General features: G+C 29.4%; 1 protein-coding gene and 1 non-coding gene across 2 annotated transcripts; both read right to left on the minus strand.

Annotated features, from left to right (window-relative positions):
* Positions 1-362: 362 nt before the first annotated feature.
* TRNAH-GUG lies at positions 363-434 on the minus strand. Its single transcript has one exon. It is a non-coding gene; the product is annotated as a tRNA-His (tRNA).
* Positions 435-6,512: 6,078 nt separating this feature from the next.
* Positions 6,513-9,489, minus strand: LOC114388247 (S-adenosylmethionine decarboxylase proenzyme-like). Its single transcript, XM_028348650.1, has 4 exons — positions 9,340-9,489; positions 9,129-9,210; positions 8,067-8,221; positions 6,513-7,971 (listed from the first exon to the last, which is right to left on the minus strand). Exon 4 carries the CDS (start codon positions 7,774-7,776, stop codon positions 6,709-6,711), a length of 1,068 nt encoding a protein of 355 aa, XP_028204451.1. The 5' UTR covers positions 7,777-7,971; positions 8,067-8,221; positions 9,129-9,210; positions 9,340-9,489; the 3' UTR covers positions 6,513-6,708.
* Positions 9,490-25,435: the final 15,946 nt, after the last annotated feature.

Here is a 25,435-nt window from a genome sequence, read left to right on the forward strand (position 1 = left end):
TTTTTCAACTATTATTTTGGATTTAAAAACTCCTACTAATTATTTTCTTTCTTTTTTAAGTTGTTATTTTTATCTATATCTTGATTTTGTTTATTTTCTCATGCTAATACAATACTTTATTTTTATATAAAATAAAAATATTGTCTTAGCATTAAAATTATTAATATTATTACTCAAATATTATCACAATTTAATCTTTTTTTAATATATTTAATCATTACATATTTATAAAGTTTTAAGCAAAAATAAATTAAAATATATTTTTTAAATATTGAGACCCGTTAATCCAACCCGTTAATATCCGCTATTATCTTTGAAAAAGAAATATAAAAAGCAATGGGGAAATAAAAAAGAAATTTTTTTGTGGCTGCTGGGATTCGAGCCCAGGTCTCCACGGCCACAACGTGGAATTCTCACCACTAAACTACAGCCACTTTTTGATTGTTTTACACATTCTATTTTATATAAAATTAGTTAATCCATCATTAATGGAAATATTTTATAATAATGTTTTGTGCCTGTTACAATAATTACACTACCACAAAATATCTTGTAACTGCTGCTGGGACGAGTTCAAGTTAGCTTGCTGAAACTTTAGTCATTAGTGGGAAGGGGTGTGGTGGGGATTGAATATGATATAGTAGTATTAATAAGATGAACGAAACTAATGTCTTAAAAAGATAGTTATAATGTGGTTGAGTGTGTTACATTTTGAATGTATGTAATAACAACATTTATTTAATTAGTAACTCGTGTGTGAGTTTGGTTTGTAGACAAGCAAACCAAAGCGCTTATGTCGTTACAGGGACGACTAAGTTTTTTGCTTAATAATGAAATCATATAATCATATTGCAGTAAAAAAAGTGTGGTAAACAGATCCAAAAAATTATAGTTGTGAGGACAATACTCACATATATAAAAAAAACTTATATTAGAACTTAATTTTTTTAACTAAATTTTAAATTATAGAGATAAATTATAACTACACCTACATGCTATATTAAGAAAAAATAAAAATTTAGTAGAGAAAATTGCCCCTTCCTCTTCTATGTAGATTCATCCATGTACGTGACTAACCCTTATCTTCTAAGATTTAAAGAGTGTTTGAGCTAACATGAAATGAAAATGGAACCTCCTTGTCTTCAATTTTGTGCAAACAGAAGACAAATCCAACGCTTTTCTTTGTAAAGGCATAGGAACAGGGGATCTTGGGTACCAAGAAACTACAATTAACAAAGATTGCTAGTTAGGGTTGACGATTCTCAAATTACCCTCCTCATTTTAATTAAAGTGGGATTTTCCATTTAGGTAACTCTAAGTTGATGCAAATTAGAGGAAGAAACCTCATAAAAAAATACAGGAAGAAACATGACCATCAACCAATGTCATAATTTAGGTGATTGGATTTTTTTGGTAGAGATCTATCTTCTATTGGAAGTTTGAAACAATTCTACTCAAGTTAGAGAAAATCACTATAAGGTGAGTAGATAATTTTATTTAAGAAAATGTTTACTTTTTTATATAAATAGTTTAAGAATATTATTTAATTTTGTTTGTTAATGAAATAGTGAAAAATAATTTTTAAATTTTACAAATAGACAATAAAGTGACTTTTTTATAGTGTGTTTTGATCCAAGTCCACAATCCATGTTTATTTGACAAATCCACGTCCAAATTTTAAAAATAAAAGCTAGTATTCCTTGCTTCTAATTGACACACGTTGAGTGTGATCATAAAGTCCTAATCAAACATGCATTTTATTATTCACTATTAGAATTAAATTAAAAAAAAAATCAAAAAGCAGTCCCAAAAAGTGGAGTTGCTTGGCCACCAAATCTGATTGATATTTTCTGTTAAATGATTTGAAAATTATGATTACATTGGATTTGCGACGCCATTTCCTTAATGGTCCAAAAAATAAATTCAATGGCCACAGTTCTTAACATTAATGCAAGCATTCTAATCAACGCGACCCATGACGTTCCCCTCCCACCTTTCTAATTCGATGTGCTTAAAAAAGCAATAATGCATGAAAAAGATGAATTAATTATTGATGCGAGACAAACATTTTGATCAATTGGATTGGATGGAGCATGTGACAACACTTTGATTTCATTGGATTTGCTGCCCCATTTTTATAATTCTTAATGGTAAAAAAGAAAGAAAAAAAAAATCAGCGGCTACAGTTCACCACAATGCTTGCATACTTGCACTTGAATCAACGAGATCAATGACCTAGCCCTGCCAACTTTCCCGTTCGAAGTGCTGAAAAAGATGATGGATGAAAAGGATGATTTAATTATTGATACGAAACGAACATTTTGATCAATTGGATGCACTTTGTGATAACTCTGCAAGTGTAACAAGTAATTTCATCTGGAAAGTGATTTAACGCTAATTTTCAATGCTACTAATATAGTTCAGTTATAAAATATTAAAAATCAGGTAACACCATGTGAATCAATTAGCATTAGAACAATAAGATTGTTTTAACTTAACCAGTTTTGGATTCCAGACTTTGTGTAATTATGTTAAATATTTGGAGAAATTTTTTTATCATCGATAATGATTTTATTTGATTCAAACATAATGATTTCCAGTAAAAAATATATGTGATCTAGATAAAATAAATATTTGAAATTAGGATCCTAATGCATGGTTATTAGGTGTTAAAATAGGTTAGTTTTACTGGGTTAAAAAAAATCTGTTTAACTTCAATTTTTCGTAAGGATGACTTGAAATTTCAGTCCTCCAACTCATTTTGACTCGTACATATAAAAAAAAATTAGGATGGGAAGGGTTAGGATCCTAATGAAGTTTTTTTTATAATTATTTTAGAAGATTGACCTCCTAACTTATCATTTCACTTTCTTTTTTCTTTCTTTTTTGTTTGGGTTAACTAGAGTTGGGCATATAGATCACACTTTGCAAACGGTCCACTAGGGAATTATTATTCTCACTACCAATAATACTATTGGTACTACCAATTCCTATCAAATTCCTCTTTTGTCCAAATCCCTATACTCCCTTCCCTTTCCCTTAGACTTCTCTATGGCGCCACCCTTCCCCTCGGACTTCTCTCTCTCCTTTGTGTTGCGTTGTGCCACCCACTCCACCCAATCCAATGTAAGTCACAACACCACCCACCCCACCCCAAGTCATTGTTTTTATGAAGAAACAATTGCATCCTGCATGGAGGAAGACTCTCCATCTTCAAATCTCACACATAGAGGAAGCATCATGGTGTGCAACGACGACGAACATGGCACTCACCACGACAACGACAACGATAACGATAACGATCAAAAACCACACACACGGCGACAACCATCATGGCACCCACCGCAACAACAATGATAGTCAATACACGTGCACGTGATGACGCCTATTGAGATTCGTGCCACGTCGGCAACCCCCATCAATTTTTGAATATTTGTTGAATCGATTAATTTGTGTTGTTATTGAATCTGTGTCCTCCATTGTTGAATGTGGTTGATGTTCTTGTTGGGGATGTTGACATAACAAAAAAATATGATTTGGCTTTTGTATAATGTATGTTTTATACCCCCCCCTCTCCTTGAGTGCAATGGAAGCATGATTTGTTTGTACAAGTGTGAAATTATGCTTTTGTCGGAATGGTAATTTCAAAATAATGTGAAAAGCATCCCACGAGTGTAGTATCATTAGCATTTCTGGTAGTGTCAACATTAGTACCCGGTCAATTAAGTTTGTAATTTGCACTAGTCCTATAAAATGAGGTTCATGTAGAATGCAATTATTTAATGTGTGACCCTTGAACCAAGAAGGGACAAAGCACATTGACATCAAAATTTGTTCCATTTTTAATGTCACAACACAAGGTGGGGTTATTAAAGAAGGTTACTGCTACCTCGATAATCTAGCATAAAAATTGATAAAAACATTCACGAGTGAAGTTCAAATATTGTTATTTGGACTTAATTCCTCACCAAAGTAGAAAATGAATACTAAGTCACATAAAACTCAAATTAGCACCATGAAGGTTTGCTATGTGTGACCGGAACAAAAACTGTAATTGATAGTAAAAGTAGACATAAACTGTAAAATATAAAATGATTTAGTTAAAATCAATTGTTCGTGATAAATGGCTTAGATAATAATCTTCATTGCAATTTATTATTTAGCTTGTATTCCAATATATATAGATGTAAACGAACTGTAGAATTTATCCAAACAAGCACAGAAAATTTTGATTTACATTTTATACGATGAAGCGCGTGTTTGGATCTGCCTCTTGCACCAAAAACGTGCGTAAAGAACGTGAAAATGTGAAGCAAATTTTTCTAGCTTTTGCGTAAGTCCCATGGTAGACGTGGAGAGAGAAGATCTTAATTGACGTTTTTTAATTTTTTTCCAAACATACGGGAAGTATTTCTTAATTTCAGTCAATTTTTCACATGTAGATATAATAAAAAAGTACTGAATGTTTAGATTAAAAAAGAAAACATGTGTAGGATGAAACTGTTGGAAATGCTTTGGAGTAGTAACACCGCAACACTGCAACACAGTTTGATCAATGAAAGTAAGAGAGGCAAAAGTCTGAGACGTGTGAAAAATACACTGTTTTTAAGGATTTATTTGTGTAGCTTAAAAATCCTACAGGATTTTAACATACGTACTCTTCTTAAGGTAGCACAAGGCAACTATTTTTTATCAAATATGTATCCAAGAAAAACTGATTTTTGTACCAAGGGAAAGAGACTGTCGTTCTCTCCAGATTTTTCTATATCAAATCTGAATTTTTTTTAAAAAAAAAAGCTGATCTCATTTTGTTAGAAAGAGAACTTGCTTTTCCAAAACAAAATCTGGCTCAACTACTGTGTTTGATGCATAAAAAAAATATTCAATATTTTCTAGAATAACGTTAACAGTTTTTTTTTTTTCAATCAAAACAACTTTGATAACAAACTTAGAAGAGAACATTCAATTTAAAGATAAGATAAAAACTGAAAGCCACGTTCAAACGGTTCAAAATTGTAAAACAACAAAGATAATAAAAGACTCAGTCAAAGATATTTTTAATCTCAACATAAAACTTCCGAAAAAGCTCCATTAATTATATTGATTTAAAAAATCAATAAATTTTATGAACTTTGAAAGCATTTGAATAACACTTAGCAACGAAACACTTTGCCACATGAAAATATTAACTTTGGAAATATATATATATATATTATTGTAATTTATACAACAGAAACAATACAAGTTTATCAAGGTTAAAATGCATTAGAACAAAATCAAAATTATTGATATCGCTCAAGCATGTCTTATGAGAACAATGCCACTTTAGTCTCATAATCAATGTCACTCCTCTTGCATCCATAGAATAGAGGAGTTGGGAATTATTTTTCTCATGACATGACCACCTCAAACCACATGACACCAACTTTACATGACGCAAAATTGATCATGGAAGTCCTCAACATGAACGTAACACAAGTCATATGACTGACCAAGTCATGCGTCCATGACACGACCCCTCTATCCTGATTTGTTCCTCTTTATGCTTGAGTCAAATAGTCATCAATCTTAAGTTACATAAAAGAAGTTCATGCTAGTAAGATACTCAAGTGAACAATCATTGCTTTCATGAAATCAAATTGAACCTTTAAAAATAGGATTTCTATCATATTTCCATGTCATTGTTTAAGTGGTATATCTCATGTTCACAAGTGCTGGTGTTCAACTTTCATAAAAAAAATTAACAACTCAAAACAGTAACCTACACAAATTTCTTAGCTTTATAAGCAGCGAAAAAACCTTAAAAATAAGTCGTAAAATAGCCTTGAAATTTGTTATAATCAACGAAAGAAAAGTTATGTTGAGAAAAATTCTTCCAAATGTAGCAATTTAAATCTGAACAACTATATGTTTGGGTTTTTACGTCAATTCAAAAATACACGCCTCAAATTTCACCACAAAGCCACCTCATTAAGCTTTCATCTTTTCCACGTTTTTTTACTCGTGCCATATCATATGCCTTCAAATTCGAACAAAACAAGATACAAGCTTTTTTCCCGAATTTCCAGAATGAGAAGAATAAATTATTTGCACAAGCTTGCCGATAATTTATAACCAACCCTGCAGAAATTTATTCAAATTAGGAGAAACCATCCCCTTCCAAATATCGTTTATTTGAACAAATTATGAATTAATTCAAAACATTATCCGCAACTAAAGACAAAAACATGAATGAGGATTTCTGAAATTTCTGCCGTCTCAATCCAAACAGTTTGCAAGGTACCTACGCCACTCGTTTCAAAAGTTGAAGAGCGACCAAGCATTGTTCACTACAAGTGTGATAGCGATGATTAACGACAAAAACATGAATGATTACAGATGTCTATCAAAATTTACATTAAAACATAAGAAACACAAAACTTGTTTTTGCTTTACAAAAAAGTAAAGCACGTCAATTGGTCTGAGGAACAAAAGACGATTGAAATAGCAAACACAGCGGAAGGAGGCAAACATTTAAACAAATTTTGCACGCAAACAAAGTGATTTATTAATCCATTCGATGTTCAAATGGTAATAGAAACAATAAAGGTCTAAATGCCCAAATGGTCTCTAACAGAAGCTAAAAAAGACAACAAAGAAAAACAATAACGTATCTGGAAAACCAGACTTATTTTCACAAGGACAGAATAATAAAGACACTTAAGGAAACTACTCTTCCTCATCTTCCTCATTCCAGCACTTTAGAGTTGATCTAGGTGAACCACAGTCACTAGTCTTCCCGAATTTTTGGTAGACAACAGAACCACCCATTCCAAGCCCTTCGTGGCTCCTCTCTTCACGACAGTATCCCTTAACATCCAGAAAGCAGGTCTGCTCAAACGACTTGCTTGCACCATCCACATGAACTGCAACAGAAAACTCAGTTGGGAGGAAACATGCCAATACCCTCTGAACCATTTCGTTCAGATTCACCGCTTTGAAGTCATAACCAACAGTTTCGAAGCTTGCATAACTGAAACCATCTTCTGGGGTAACATGAATCGTAGAAACAGCAGCGCCTTCAACAGAGTTCATTGAATAACCACATGGTTCAAAGTCAAAGTCACAAATCTCGGAATCTGGAAGAATTTTTCTAATGCCGGAATTAACAGTCATCATGGCAGCTGAAGCAGATTGTTCTTTGTAGAAAACCTGTGCTTTCTCTCTATCCAGGCCAGTCATGCACATCTCAAGAGTGTAAACATTGTCACATTGAGTTACAGAATCTGCAGAAGCAGAGTAGACATGCCAGTTCTGTGCTTTGTCTTGGCCACCCAAAATATAAGCATTGCTTCCTGCACCAAGTTTGCCAAAGTAGCCATCAAGAATAGCAACTTCCTCAGAAAAGTTGCGATGGGGATATGGCTGAGCACTGGGGAAAATGAAACTTCCCCTGGTGTAATTCACAGACTTAACATTAAGGGAAAGCATTTCAGCGAACTTCAATATGGGTGGGATTGCAAGCAATAGCTTAGTAGTACCACAGGTTTTGATGATGATCTTGTAGGCATAAACAAAGAGGCTGGACTCAGATAGAACATAGGAGTCGACATTATCGTTTTTGAGCGAAGAAACAATGGTGCAAGCAGCTGGTGTTAGAATCTCACCCAACTGGGATTTTGTAAGAGCCCTTAGACCCCTTCCTTCAGGGTCAGCAAAAAGTCCCGGCTGGAAAAAGGATATTTCCAACCTTTTCTCGAAACCTTCAAAACCAATTGCGGAAACCGCCATGGCCATGTAACAGTAGAGAAACTATCGCAGTAGGAAGCAGATCAAAACACAATCGCAAAGAGAGGATTTGGAAAGATGGAGTTTGAAGGAGAGCAACAAAAAAACCTAATTGAAAACAAAGAAGAAAAAATCCTAATAAAACTATGGTTGCATGCAACGAACTATCAATCCGGATGTGTATCAGGATGGTTTGCGAGAACACTGCAAATGAAACACGAAAAGCCGTGTTAGATTAGTTCATTGAAGCAAACAAAGCAAATAAAAAACATTCACTATATCAGAGAAAGAAAACATACGTTAGAGTAAGCAGCAGATCTGAATTTCTTGATTCCACCGTTTGGTCTAACGTCTTCAATGCTGTATCCGAGGGGAGCTTCGTAAAAAATTGATTTACTACTACTACTACTAGACTTCTTTTTCCCACCTTTAGACTCCATTAGGTCATTCAGTCCTGCGTCAACACAATCAACAGAAAAAATAATTAAGCAAACCCAAATGAATCCAGAAACACAAGAAACAAATAGCACTAGCAACAAAAAATGGCTTATTCGGAAGTAAAGATTTAACCAACAAATCGTGTTAGGGTAATCTTCTAAGCCATCCAAAAAAATTTAGCAAAAAAACTCTTTCAAGGCTCGTAAAATTTGATATGGGTGAAAGACTATTTTTTAATAGAAATTATAGATAAATTTAACCGATTGAACAAAAGTACTTTTATTATAACAAATATAAAAGCATTGTTTTAAAATCATTTTTCAAAATCAAAAACAAAAGGGAACACAGCCAAAGAAGGCTTGATCAATTCGAAATCCATGAAATCGATGAAAGATAATGAATTTTTTTAATGCAACATAAACGCTACAAAAAGCAAAGATTGATTTAACCAATAATGAAAAACAAAATATCAAAAAAGAAAAAAGATGGAGACACAATAATAACCACCAATAAATCAACAACAGGTCCCAGTTATATACTTAGGACTTGGACATGAGAAACGGAAAGCCGAATGACCCAAGTACATAACCAACAAAAAAAGTTTATTGCGAATCCACCAACCGGCATCGAAATCTCATTTGACGAAAAGCAAATAGTAATCATGAAAAATCAATGAAATAAACACAAAAGAAAGGGAAAGAGAGAGAAAAGCAAACAATAACAAAATCATACGAAAAATATTAAACATTAACAAAGCACGCAAATCAAATAAAACAATCGAACAAGACAAAGTAAATAACAAAGAAAGAAAAGGGAAAAAGTTCATTGGATCTAGAAACCACACAATCATTACAAAATTATATATATATATATATATATATATATATATATATATATATATATATAAAGAGAAGAGCACGTACCTGGTTAGATAAATCGATTAAAATGCAGCAACGAATTACGCTGTGAATGCCTTCAATCAACCAAAAACCAAACGCAAAGAATCTGAAAATTTTAAGATAAAATAATAATAAAAAAACCATGAATCAAAAAACGATACAGAAGAGAATGAATCGAACGCTGCATGGTCCATACGAAGGTGAAAGAATAAGAAGAAGAAGGAATAACGCTTACAGATACGAAGGAGAAGAGAAAAGGCGTTGTTTTTGTGAGAAAGGGGGAACGGAGGCAAAGCAATAGCAAAACCCTAGAAATTGAAGAGAGTGTGTGATTTGAAGGCAATCAGAAAGAGGTGCGTGTGGTTTGAATGATGCGGTTAAGGTGCCAATTTATAGGGTGGCGGGGTGTGTGTTGGGGGAAGGGTTTGTTAGGGCCGTCCGTGACTAGTGTGATGATCGATGGGAATTGACAGTCTTGCCCTTGCCTAGTTTCCGGGACGTTTCATCATTATTCTAGTGATTGGTGTTGCAGCTGACGACCGTTTTTACTATAATATCCTTTCGGGTGGGGCCAGAGGTTTAGTTTTAAATAAAGGCATTAAATGATAAGTAGTGTGATAAAAATATTGGCTAAATAACTTAAAAGATAAATATTTTTATCAAGAAATAAAAATCGAATTATTTATAATAAAAAAATAGTTGCATAATAAATGTTTTTCTTTTTTGATTTTTTAATTAATGTCATAATAAACGAATATACGCCAGGGGATTCTATCTCGCTCATAAAGTTAGTTCCTTTTTATTTTTTTAGAGAGAAACAGTTTCTTTCGATTGAAACTGTTTTAATATGATTTTATTTTATTTTATTTTATTGTTTTATGTTTTCTTTTACTTAGCCGCGGCAAAAGAAGATCTGGTTATTCAAAAAAAAATCTGGTGAAAATAATAGCTCCTTTTTTTTCAATTTTTTTTTCAAAAAAATTAAATGTGATTGTAAACTAGAGGAAGAAAACGTGTATTTGAATTTGTAGAATTACACAAGAGGAAGAAAACGAGTATAAAATTAGGTCTACATCATGATTTTGGTTGGATAAGGGTTGTTCATTGTTTGCCTATTTTATAACAAAATGGAATAAATTTTAATATCACTGGTTGACAAATGAATGAAATTATGTTAGTTGTAATTTTATTACTTTATATTACTCTTGTTCTCATAATAATATTACATTATAATTATAATATATAAATATATGTATATTTTTTATTAAATTATATTTGAATAATAATAAATCAAGATATTAATTGATAATCAAGATATCATAGTAATACTGATTTTTTTTACTGAGATCATATTAATACTGATAAAAGCAAAATTTAAGATATATTAATACTCTCCCAATAAAAGTATGTTAAAATATCTCATAAATCAATAAAGTATCTTAAATTATCATAGAAATTAATTCTTAGGATTATTTCTTATTTTCATGTTTTATAGTATTTTGAAAATTGTTTACTTGTTCAGTAATATTTTTAATTTCCATATTTTTTAATATTTGTGATTTATTGCCTTATATATTTAGGATTTTTCAGTTTTGATTTTATTTCTTATTTTCTATTATTTTGTAATTATTTTTCTAAATTAGTTAAAATTATTAGCATAAATAAGGATACGATTTTTTTATAAAAGTAATAATGAGAATAAGCATATCCTGGTTGAAATCCAAACTAAGTTTTTATTTGTATGATGTATAAGATGAAGATTTTTTATATTTTTTTATTTCAAAAAAATAAAAAATTTTAATATCAAGTGAACAATTTAAAAGGAATTTAATTTGTGTGGTTAAAAAGTGGGTAAATTGATATGGTCTAGAGGGGGGGAAAATTACTAATTAAAAGACAAGCGTAAAATGTAACTTGGCTAAATCAACATTTTGATCTTTTATCTTTTTTTCAGTTTAATTCTTTATATTTTAAAAGAATTATTTAATCATTTGTCTTATTTGTTTTTTTAAATAGTCTTTTATATTTTAAAAAATTCACTTTAGTCATTTATCTTATTTGAAAAGTTTGAAATCATCATTCAACTATTTAAATATATTAAAAATGATCATATATTTAAGTGTTATACAAAGGACAAAGTTAAATATATTTAAATAATTAAAGAATCATATTAAATCTTTTAAATAAGATAAATATCAAATTGAACTTTTTAAAAGATAAAAAAATCATTTTAAATTTTTAAATAAGATGAAAGATTAAAATAAACTTTTAAAAAATAAAATTATTTCGCATAAAATAACTAAAATAAAAGACCAAAATTGTTATTTATTCATGCAACTTCAAAAGGAAAACAGAGAGGAAATTGAGAATTTTTAATAGCAAAATGAGTAAATGAGAGTTTTTTTGTTCTTAGTAAATGAGAGTTTTATATCCTTTTTTAATATATAGAGAGTTTCAATCTCCAAATTATGTATTTGTAATTGTAATACTACGTATAATACGAGTATCTTGCACAAATTTAATTGAGTATGAAAATTATAATTTAAATATGTAAAAAAATATCTGCAAATGTTAAACTTTTATTAATTTATAGTTTTATTGTAAATGATTTGTTGCAAATAAAATTTTTTATAATATTTTTTTATAGGATTAAGAATATGAATTCTCAACTTTTTTACCGTATTAAATTCAAATTTAAAAAGTTGAATATATCAAATACTAGTCAACTAAAATAATTTATTAAACATTTTACTATTGACTATATTTTTTAATGTAATGTCTACATTTCTCATTTTATAAATAAAAAAAGTCACAACACTTCTAATGTTTAAATTAAGTATTATGTTTAATGTTTAAATATTTTCATTTTGTTTACTACCCAATAACATTAAATATCATATATGTATTAAATATAATATGTAGTCAATTATTCAGTATAAAAATTAATAAATCAATTATTATATAGTTTTATTAATATTATATCAAGTATATATTTGAATTTTCTATTTTATAAATTAAACATTTTATTATTGCCATTTAAAAGGTTTGATCTCTTTCAACAAATATTTTTTCATACACGAATTAAAAATTAGACCAGTAACCACATATTTAAAAAAAAAAGATTATCTATCAATTATTTCACATCTTATTGATTCTATATTTTCATCTTTTACCAAAAATAAAAAATCACAACCCTTTTATGTATGAATTAATCAATCTATTTTTATCTATCAATATCTATAACTATATCTATCTATATATTATATAAAAAAAGTTTTTTATAATTGGAAGTGGTTACGTGACACCCTTATGTTTATTCTCAAATTAGGTGTAATTAAATCAATTTAAATTAATTAAATAAATTCAAATTAATAAATAATAAATACAAATTTAAATCATTGATTTAATATTTAGATTTTCTTATTTTTTTTGTCATTTTACATTTTTCAACTACTTCAATAGTTAGATTTACCAAATACTTATAATTTAATAAGTTAATTCTTTAACTAATTTTAATGAACACAACCTATATTGGAAATGTTCACTCCAGATTGATAATTGGATTGATCATGATCAATCAAAAAATTTGTCTATATATTATGGTTATGTTTAGCAAAACTAGCTAAAAAATAAACATAAAGCTGAAAAACTAACTTATAGCTGAAGACTATAGTTGAAATTTTGTAAGCTAGCTCATTAAATCATAAATGTTTGATAGAAATAATTATTGAAGTAATTGAAAAATGTAAAATGACATATTTAAAAACGATAATGAATGGATAAATATTTTAAGGATAAAAAGGGAATAAAATATAAAGAACAAGAAGTAAGTGTTTTAAAAAAATACTACTTCAAATAGAAATACTAGAAACTACTTTAAAAAATTTGTTTATTCAATAGTCAAACATAACTTACATAAAAGAAGTTTTTACATAATTGGGAGCTATCACGTGGCACCCTCAAGTTCATTCTCAAATTAAATACAATTAAATCAATTCTAATTAATTAATTAAATAAAATCAAATTAATAAATAATAAATACATATTTAATCAGATTTAATATTTACATGTTATTATTTTATGTTTTTTACACTTTTTCAACTACTAGTTAGTTTTATCGAACACATATAATTTAATAAGCTAATTTCTTAGTTTTAAACTATTAGTTAGATTTCCAACTTCCAGCTAATTTTTAAGTTAATTTTACCAAATATAGCCTATATAAGAAATGTTCACTCCAAATCGATAATTAGATTGATCATGATCAATAGAAAATCAAAGAATAAGATTCGGAAGCATTTAAGTTAGTATTTTTTTAGATGCTATAATCAGGATCAATATATAATCAATCCAAAGGTAAAGCAACTAAATCACAAGTTTTAGGTCCATCAACAAAAATATATTTTCTTTTAGTTTTGATAAAGCAAAAAAGATCATATTTTATTACAGAATAATGACATTTGTTGATAAAAAGATCCAATATATAGTTTTCTCATTTAAAGTAAAATATTTTTCTTAAAACTTGTTTTAGGTCTAACTAATCGTTGAGTCAATCCTCCATTTATACATCTATTGATAATTATGTTATTTGTACGAAGTATTTATTGATTTTACAAAAAAATTCTACAAAATTGATTTTACAAAAAAAATCTACAAAAAAGATCAGGCAAGTCACCTCTAATAGTTTTTTCCTTTCAATCACGTTTTTTTTATTTAAGGCTCAAACCCAAAATCTTGTTTAGGAAAACCAAACCTAATTCAACTTATAGATAAGTATTTAAAAATGTATAAACGTATTTTGCATAAAAAACAGACACATACTTTCATTAAAAAGCATATACATTTGATTATATTTAACAAATGATATGATTTTAACAAATTTTAACAAGTAAGATGCATTATAATTTCTCTTTTCAATATTTATATATAAGATACATCTTAAAGAAAAAAATATACACAACTTAATTTTTTAAAATCCTCTTCATTTTATTTTTTTCTATATTTCTCTTTTCTATTCTCTTCACATCAAATATTTTTGTTCTTAATTAATATACCAACTTTTAATTTTAATTTTGTTTATAATTTGAGTTGTTGCATGTGTTTCTTATCTTATTGAAAAAATAAGCACTTTAAGTTATTATAATATATTCGTTACATATTAATCTCTCACACTTACTTGAAAGTTCATCGCCCCTCCCTAAAATTGTATTTTAGGGTAATCGATTTTAAGTCATCCTTCATAAATTCAACATGTTTTTTCAACTAAACTACAACTTAAAGATGAAGTGTGGTACTAGAAATTAAAACTGTTATGCATGTGTTTGGTTTTGTGTTGGACCTTAAAGAGAACTCCATCAAAATTTTCAATTTGATTGTTAAGGATGACAAAATGGATGAGTCGGGCCAGACTAACTTGGCCCATTGGGCCAAATGATGAAAATGGTCTGACCTAGACCCGATCCATATTCTTTTTAGTTAAAATTTCTTAAGCTTAATCTAACCGTATGTTTGGCTGTTGGGCCACCAGACTTATTTTGACCCATTTAGAAATTAATTAAAAAAATTGATTATATGTAAAAAAAATATAAAAAAAATCCAAAGACAAAAAATTATTTGTTATGCATTTGTACCGCCTTCATACTGTTGACATATTTTTTTGCACAACATGTAGAAAAGAAAGGAAAGTGATTCACATTCTCTCTAGGTTCTCATACAAGTATTGACAAAGTTATTTAAATTATGTTCAATGAATACTCAAATTAATAATACTATTTTGGGGTTGTCACTTCTTGTAGACATTTATTTTATGTTTAATGAATATGTTTTGTCTTTCAAAAAATGTAAACTATAATATAAAATTATAAATTATATAAATAAGTTACTATATTTTATTTAATATTTATTATACATTACTAATCTGACCCGCCCGTAACTAAAGTTTGGTTCAATTTAGCTTGGATTCATTTGATCTGTCGGACTAAAAAAAATTATTTGGACAATCTTTTTTTAAGTCCAATCTAATCATAATTGCGGGTTGGTTGAACCGATCAATCCAACCAAATGAATTGATTGTTAAGTCATTCGGTATCCCTTTGACATTTTATGTATTTTATACTCTTTTTGTTTGAAAGTTCACCAAGCTTCCTAAGGTCCCATTGAGAAATAAAGGAGATTTCGATTACACTGTTAACAGATTATCCATTAGCATAGATCATAAATCACCTACGGATTCGGATTCAGATTCCAATCCCCATCCCCATGATGTCATTTACGGGTTATTATTGGTATTTTATAAGAATCATCTAAAATTCTAACAAGAGATAAGGATCCCTACAATTCTAACAAGAAAAAGGTTTAAATTACTATTTACACCTTAACATCCTCCATCTACACCCCACTTTACCAAAAAACACCATCTATATACATGACCTCCAATTAGCATTGAAACCCTTTAAACATTCAACAACACATAAATAAATCATTCCATTTTAACAATTAGCTTAATAAATAACATAATTTAAATTTAATTATCTATTGCGATAATTATTTCACACATTACAAAAAAAACATAATATTCTATAAACTAAGCTATAAAAAATGTGAAATTGGCGCATCTCATCATTTATCTTATTAATATTTCTTTCTTTATCTCTTCCAAGATGTCAATTGATTTTGGGTGATTAAAGATTTTTTTCTCTCATATAAGAAACTCAACCTAAAAATACAAAAATGATTTTCCAACTAACAAAAACAAAGACTTTATTTATTTTTTTCTTTTTTTCATACCACTAACAATGACTTCCTAATCTACATCTACAATATGCTTTTCTTTTTTCCATACCACTAACAATGACTTTCTAATCTACATCTACAATATGCAAAATTTCAGTATCTACGACCATATTGCCATCATGAAATCAGCACCCAACAACTGCCACAAAAGCACACAAGACATGAGCTTCTGTCTTGTAACTTTGGCCCCATGAAATCAGCACCCAACAACTCAACAAGTGCCATATAATTCAAAATCCCTTCGACGATAAGGGCAGTTGAACTCAACGTTCGATCATCTGATCCCCAACGCGATCCCAAACGGCATTGTAATGAAATGGTAGTATATAAATTGTTTGTACTGAATGCAGACTTATTATTAGTTATTACTACTGTTGTAGTATTTTGGATGAAATTTTTTTATTAATTAATTTCTTAATTAAGGTTGCGCAGCAATGGGAGAGGACTAATGGTGCACGGTTCACCGAAGCTTCCAGTGACAAACCAATCAGCACCGAGTGCACCACAATCCCCAGTAAATAATAAAAACTGACCCTGAGCACGGTAAGGCAGCTTACCCAGTCACGTTACATACTTCAACTCAAGTATGTAGGATATGGTATAATTTTTAACCTGAGCGCCCTCCCTTTTACGCCGAGACGTGGTAGCGTCCCGCTGAGAGGACCTTCTTAGTTAGGAAGAAGATATACAGACTATGAAAAATATGTGAGAGGAGAAGAACGTGAAGGTTTGTTTTATAGCGCAGCGAATGATGCGGTATGAGTTGAAAGAGGGTGGAAAGTGTGGTTTGAATGATGCGGTGAAGGTGCCAACTTATAGGGTGGCGGGATGTGTGGGGGAAGTGTTTGTTGGGCCGTCCGACTAGTGTGATGATGGGATGGGAATGGACCGGCTTTCCCTTGCCTAGTTTGTTTCCGGGAGGTTTCATCAAAATTCAATTCATTATGTTATCAAATTTAGTAAAAAATTATTTTTTATTTTATTATTATATTTATTATTTTATTAAAGTGTTTTTGATAAGTCTTTGATTAAAACTAGAAATTTGTTATCATGATAGAGATTATGATAATGAAAATAATTTTTTTATAATTTTAATCTAAATGGTTCTTGATCGTAAGATTATTATGAATAATACATCAATAATTCGAATAAATATATATGTAATATGATCTTTATTAGATAAAGATTAATAGATCTAATTTATTAAATTAAATATAGATGTGGATGTCATCATTGAAGTGACTCAATTGAGATTTTCTAATAAGTAATATTACCTTCATATGTTAATAAGAAGTTATCAAGAAGAAGTATATAATAGTTTCATCTGATATGAGATTATCACAATAATTATCAAGTTATTTGTTATATTTTAATTTCAAACACCTAATGTCTAATGTTTTAGGCACTAATTGAATGAATATTGAATATGATTAAATACTTGCAGAATTAATGATTAATCAAGAAGGAATTCATCAACTCTTGGTAATGATTTTGAGTTCTACGATAGAATTAAGACCTTGATTGCGACAATTGAATGAAAGAAGAAAATAATTTCTTAAGTCAATCATTGATTAAATTTATTAGCTTATTAGAGTTTTACAATAATACTATATTTTAAAGTTAACCTTGAGATATAAATGATGGAAGAAAATATTGTATTATTCTTTCATTGGTTCTTGAAAGTAAAAAATATTACTTCATGCAATTCGGAGTGTTGCTAGACGCCTACTTGATTAATAAATTAATCATAATTAATTTACTATCGATTTAGTATTGAACCTACGATGTCACACATAAAGGAGTATTCCAATCTTTACAAAAGAAAATAATTTATTTGATAATTAAATTAGAGAATTTAATTTAATCAAATAAATATTTTAGTTGAATATTTTTATATTTTTTGCTAGCACCAAGAATATGATTAATATAAAAAGGAAGCATTATTTTATGAATGTGAAAGTTGTCCATAGAATAATATTCTATTGCTACATATCAAGAATGTGATTAATTATCGTACTTAATCATGTGATTAATTGTAAATTATCTTTATTTTATATCAAAAAACTTCTTAAAATAAAAGATATGAGATATTCTTATTTTTACAAAGACAAAGAGATACGAAATTATTTTAAATAAAATCTTTCCTTTCCTTTCTTCAAAAATACCTAATTCCATATATTTTTAACACTGTAAATAAGATCATCTACCAAAGACAAATTGTACCATACACATACTACAAAAGTTAAGTCTAATTTTATACCTAAAAAATAGACACACACATTACTATTAAGGAAAAAATTTGTTACTTCAAAAAACGTATATCCTGCTACATAAATCTATTTTTTTAAATTTATTATTCTTGTATATTTTGAATGTAAATTAGATCTTATTTTTTTTGCTGCAAGTCTTAGGAACACTTTTATATAATTATTGTTATAATCATCGACATCTCACTCAAAACAAAACATGAATATTTATAAATTCAAAATATTTCTAAATCGAAAGTTGTGTTTTTAATACAATAAAATTATTTTAAGAAATTTATCACTATCAATAAATTATTTTGTCTAATACACAATACATATACAAATTTAATCTCTTTCCACACACTTAAAAGCAAAACAAAACAAAACATGGTAAGCAACTATATATAATCACTATTGTATATCAACTACCTCATTAATATCTATTATATACTTTCTAACTATCTCTATTTTTCTATATATCTTTATATCTATTTCCTATATTTTCAGTCACCTTATTATAATATGAAATATTTACTAATTTTATTTGTTGATTAATTTTTATTCAAAAAACTTAATTAACAACTTTTTAATGCATTTCTTATTTTTATTTTAATTATATTTTTTTATTCATTAAACTTAAATTTAAAATTTTACTTAAGATATTTAAATTCAATTTTACTTAAATCAATCACATGTTATTTCTCTATTTCTTATTCTAAGAGGAAGTTTGTTTTATAGATTTGATTATATTCCCGATGATAATATTCCTAAAAAATATTATTTTCATCAAAGATATTTGATACACATACTTATCACTTTTGGGAATATTTTTAAATTAATTTTAAAATTTAAAAAATATATTAAGCAAACAAATAAATGAGATTAAATAGGTGAAAGGTGAAAAATTATTTTAAGCATTTTAATGAAAATATAAGATTTTTATATTATCCGGTTACATGAGAATAAAAATATAGAAAAATGTGTGTAATATAAATTCCTAAAATTAAGTTGTTTTGAAAATATTTTTTAATTACCTTTTCACAAACATAAAAATATATATTATTATCATCTTCACATTTCCAAAAATTTAATAAGATTTTCTCAAACAAATAAGTATCAAATAACACTCAAATGCCCCAGAATTATTTCCAAAAGCTGGAATATTAAAGATTAGATTTAAAAGAAACGTGTAGGATTTAATATGATTCAGTCATTTTATTAAAGATCGGGTATTCACATATAATTGATTAATATATTGAAGTTAAAATTTAATTATCTAAATATTATTTAAATTTGATTATTGATAAAAATAATTTTTTATTAAACTTTATTTATTTATTTTTATCAAATTTTAAACTAACCAAAATCTCTTCTTCATAAATATATGAAAATTAAGAGAGAAAAATAATAATATGACATAAGATTAGTTTTGTCAAACTATAGGAAAAAAATAATCTAAATGATTGTTGTAGGGATATATAGTTTTATTGTATTTATAAAAATAAGAATAATTTATTTAATAAAAAATTTATATTTAATTCTTATCACGAGACATATTAATTTTTAATTTATGATTGTTGTAGGGATATATAGTTTTATTGTATTTATGAAAATAAGAATAATTTATTTAATAAAAAATTATATTTAATTCTTATCACGAGACAGATTAATTTATAATTTAATAAATTAAAAGATATTTATAATCTCTTATAAATAAATAAAAAAACCTATAGTAGAGAGATAGAGGAATGGGATCCTAGTAGGAAAGATAGTGATTGAGATTAGGATGAGAAGATTGTACCCTCCAGTCAGTCCTGCACGTAAAAAGATTCTAACTCACGTGACACACAACAACACTCCCCATCAATCAGTGATCTTAGTATTCAGTTAAGTTACTTACGTAACCCTACTTTTTTCCCCATCTTTTCGCCTACTAGCTTGTCTTCTACTCCTTGCCGTGTGCATGGCTGCTACACTAGTCTACACTCTACACTTGTCAATATTTTATTTATTTCTGTTTTTTCTTTTCCGTTTAATTTAAGAAGAAAAAGACATTAGAATTTGGATATCGTGTATTCGTGTTAGATGTGAAATATAATCATTATACAAGGGAAAGTTAACTAAAGTGTGCAGATTAAAAAATTGAGTGAATATGTAATTTAATCTCTGAAATTGTATTCATTTTGCATATTAGTCTCTAATTTAATATTAAATTTAAAATAATCTCTATTTTTGTAAAAATGTTATAAAATAGTCATTCCGTTAAATTTTAATGAGGTCAATTTTAGTATCACGTGAACTGAACGTGCCTCTTAAAAGATGTCACGTCATTTGATGATAACAAAACGAGTAAATATGTAATTTAGTTCCTGACTTTGTACCCCCGTTGCATATTAGTCCCTAACTTAATGAAAAATTCAAAATAGTCTCTATCTTTTGCATAAGTATTGCAAAATAGTCATTTGGTTAAATTTTAAAGTAATGTTGTTAGTGAGGTCAATTTTAGGCCACATCATTTGATGATGATAGAATGAGTGACTTCTTCAAATTTGATAATTCTGAACCAATTGAGGCATATATACGAAAAAGAACCCACACACACTTACACAAATAAAAAAAATCAAAAATCCACAACAACAACCTTATCTCTGTAGCCGTCAACACCAATGGGCGAGGTCTGCATAACCATTCTTTTTTCCTCTTTTTTTTTCTTCAATTACCATCAATATATCATTCCGGGTTCTGATTTTTTTTTGTGTGTTTTGAATAGGAAGAGAAAAAATCAGAGGAAAACAAAGTGGAGGAGAAAAAAGCAAATGAAGAAGAAAAGAAAGAAGAAGAGAAAAAATCAGAGGAATCAATAGATGACAAGGAATCCAAGGAGGAATCTGCGATGCCAGAAATAGTGCTAGGCACAACCTTTGCAATGCATTGACACTTTAAGCACGATTTCCGGCATCTTTTAAGTTAGGGACTATTTTGCAACACTTATGCAAAAGATAGAGACTATTTTGAATTTTTCATTAAGTTAGGGGACTAATATGCAACAGGGTACAAAGTCAGGGACTAAATTGCCTATTTACTCGTTTTGTTATCATCAAATGACGTGACATCTTTTAGGAGGCACGTTCACGTGTCATGCCACATCATCCCTTAGTGTCACGTTGGATAGTCCACGTGGCACTAAAATTGACCTCACTAACGGCGTTACTTTAAAATTTAACAGAAAGACTATTTTGCAACACTTTTGCAAATATAGGGACTATTTTAAATTTAATATTAAGTTAGGGACTAATATGTAAAATGGGTACAATCTCAGGGACTAAATTGTCTATTCACTCTTAAAAAATTTGTAGTAAGAGTTTGTAAAAATATCTTAAATATTCTTTTTCTAAATTAAGTTTTTAGATAAAAAAATTATTCTCAAATATAGTGTTAAGCAAACATGACTCTAAATAAAATGTTAGGGTGTTTAATTGAAGATAAAAAAATTACAAGAACATGGGCTCCTCATATTGTCGGGAAGAAGCCCTTATTCGCCTCACCAACCAAAATGTGTACTTGGGTGAGTCTATGAATTATATGACTCTGAAAATTGATGAGCTTATCCAGCGCCTTGGCCCTACCTTGTCCACTCTTTCACCCACTTCATCGCCTTTGCCTCCGCCTTCCCCTGGACCTGTAGTTACACACAGAATGAAGTTAGAAGGACCTCGGTTTGATGGCACTGAGCCACTCAGTTGGATCTTTATGATCAATCAATTTTTTGAGTACCATGGTACTCCAGAGCAGGACAAACTCACCATTGCTTCGTTCTACATGGAGGGTCAAGCCCTCACATGGTTCCAGTGGATGAACACCATTGGCCAGTTCACCTCATGGCTGGTGTTCCTCAAAGCTCTGTGCACACGCTTTGCTCCGTCCCAATACGATGACCCTACCAGAGCATTTTGCAAGCTAACTCAAAAAGGCACCGTGGCCCAATACCTTTCGGAGTTTGAGGACCTCGCCAATCGCATCATTGGACTTCCTTCCCCCTTTCTCCTTAGTTGCTTCATCTCCGGTCTCGCACCGGAGATACGGAGGTAGGTGCAGCCCCATCAACCAGTGACCTTGGGCCTCTTGCCCCCCCTCCCCCCACGGTACCCTTACCCCCCAACTTAAATTTGATCCAAACCTAAATATGTAAACTTTAATTAAACACGTATGAAGTTAAATAAACTGCTTATAGATGCCTCACTGCACCTTTCTTTCTGTACTTTATCATTTTAGTAGGTTAAGGTGACTCACAAGTTAAAAAAATGAGTCTTGCTTACATAACATTCACGTATAAATAGTGTAAATAAACAATCGCGTAGACAAATGCAAGATAAACTTTTGACATGTAAATATAAAATGGCAAGATGTTATAGTGTTCTGTAAGACCACGCACTATTAACTTTGGTAGAACCGAAGTAATTGGAATTGGATTTATTTTTATTTTTATTTACAAAATGCTAATTAAAGCTAGGTGCTGTAAAAAGAGAAAAGGTTGAGACTATTTGTCCTTTCACTAAAATTCAACCAGAATCAAACGCAGGAGGGCAATACGACGAGAGAAAAAGATACGCCTTAGAGTCTAGACAAGAAAAAAACTATTTTTCCTTTGAAAAGTGATTATGACTTCCGGTCCTTTTCCAAACTTAAATTTCATTACAGGATTTAAAAATGGGACAAATCAGACCGAAGCAAATATAATTTAAGTTACTATTTATTTTGGTCTTATATATATATTTTATATTTTTTTAAATAAAAATACACATTTCAATATAAAATAATGATTGGGAATATATTTATTTTGGTCTTAAAAATATATATATATATATATCCTTAAATGTGAATCACATTTCAATATAAAATAATGCATGTATTCCTAACATTCATTTTTTTTTATAATATGTTATAGTATAAAGTACTCTATCACTAATTCTATTGATTATTTTTTGTTAAAAAACCTAATTTATTATTTTGAATGGATTTTTCATTCTAATTGTGTTTTTTTAATCTTTAAGATATTAACTTAATTTTGTTAAGACCAATGTAATGTAATGTTAGTTAATTTGGTTGAAATTCATTTTTTTAAAATTTTCCCATAGATATAATCTTACTCGAATTATGTATCATCAAATATAATTATATATCAAAACTAAAAAAAATTATAAAATTAACTTTATGATTGAAGAGAAAGAAACAAAAAGATTGTGAGTTTGAATATCTTTCACCAACAAAGACTAACAAATTAATAAGTAATATTTATCAAAAAAATATCAAATTTAAAATCTATTAAAATAAGCTTATTCTACTCAATCCACGCATCATGTGGTTGATTAATTTATATATATATATATATATATATATATATATATATATATATATATATATTAATGATATTTAATACTTTACATTAGTTCTATCTAGTTTCAAAACAACTTGACCCTGTAAAAACATACATATACTTATTTAAACATGCAAATAAATTTAAATGACATATTTAGATCAAACAGCGGAAATTAAATATATTACGAGCGTACCTCCAGCCATTGCAAATTGAACGGAAAGCGGCGCACACACGAATCTGAAAGACAGTTTTGTTCTTCCAAACCCTTACTCACTCTGAATAGATGATGTATTTTTCTGGATAGAGAAGTGGGTTTGGTGATACAAAACTGAGAGCACCCCATCTTATTTATAGAGTCTATCCATCACAGAGCTCTCAACTTGTTATCAGAACGTGAGATAGGAAGTTATCAGTACGTGAGATAAGAAGTTATTAGTACGTGAGATAAAGGATGGGTACGTGATTTGTTACTGAAGGTGGTTGCAAATATATTTGCAAAGATATGGGTTGAATGTGGATGGAAAATGGACCAGAAATAACAAAATGTTCCAAAATAAAAATAAATAAAGGACATGGAACGTGATTTGTTACGTGGGCTTCCAACATTCTCCCACTTGGTCCATTTAACTCAACATCAACCATAACAAGAAACATAATATATGAGTCATGGCGATAGGTCCTCTGATGATGAGTAGTATCTTCCATGTACCACAATATATCAAGTCTCTCAACACTAGCTCTCAACTTAATGAATAAACATATGTTTATTCTATATCTAAACCGAATGATTTTTCTCGAAATAAATAAATATGTGCACAAAACCATATGAGAAAATATCTAACTGAATAAGAGTTTCATTGAAAATAACAAATGTACGTACAATGAAATTACATCATGGAACCAAGTCTCATTCGTATTACATGATCCTTAAAATTCTTTGGTGGCATGCCTTTAGTTAAAGGATCAGCAATCATTAACTCAGTGTTGACGTGTTCAATGACCACTTTCTTTTCTTTAACACGTTCTCTTATGACTAAGTACTTAATGTCGATGTGCTTACTTCGACTTCCACTTTTGTTATTTTTAGCCATAAACACCACAACAAAGCTGTCACAATACAACTTTAATGGCCTAGAAATAGAGTCCACAACTCTAAGGCCAGATATGAAACTTTTCAACCATACACCATGCGAGGTAGCCTCAAAACAAGAAACGAACTCAACCTCCATAGTGGAAGTAGCAGTCAAGGTTTGTTTGGCACTTCTCCAAGATATAGCTCCACTGGCTAACATAAAAATATAACCAGATGTTGATCTTCGTGAATCAACGCAACCAGCAAAGTCTGAGTCGGAGTAGCCAATCACTTCCAGACAATCAGTTTGTCTGTACATGAGCATGTAATCCTTTGTTACTTGAAGATATCTCATCACTTTCTTTGCAGCTTTCCAATGGTCAATACCTGGATTACTTTGATATCTTCCCAAGACTCCAACAGCGAATGCAATATCAGGTCTAGTGCAAACCTGAGCATACATAAGGCTTCCAACTGTTGAAGCATATGGAATATTTTTCATGTGTTCCCGCTCAAAATCATTTTTGGGGCATTGACTCAAAGCAAGTTTGTCACCCTTCACAATGGGAGCTACACTTGGTGAACAATCTTTCATATTAAATCTCTCTAAAACTTTGTTGATATAGGTTTCTTGAGACAAGTCTAAAATGCCTCGAGATCTTTCTCTATGGATCTTTATGCCTATGACATAAGATGTCTCTCCCATATCCTTCATATCAAAGTTCTTTGAGAGAAATTGTTTCACCTCATATAGCATACCCTTATCATTAGTCGCAAGCAGAATATCATCTACGTATAATACAAGGAAACAAATCTTACTCCCACTGACCTTCTGATATATACA

This window comes from Glycine soja, chromosome 2 (genome assembly GCF_004193775.1).
Source record: "Glycine soja cultivar W05 chromosome 2, ASM419377v2, whole genome shotgun sequence".
Taxonomy (NCBI): domain Eukaryota; kingdom Viridiplantae; phylum Streptophyta; class Magnoliopsida; order Fabales; family Fabaceae; genus Glycine; species Glycine soja.

Bases quoted from the DNA above. Each gene is read 5' to 3' on its own strand.
- LOC114388247 (XM_028348650.1), bottom strand. From the start codon at position 7,776: ATGGCCATGGCGGTTTCCGCAATTGGTTTTGAAGGTTTCGAGAAAAGG.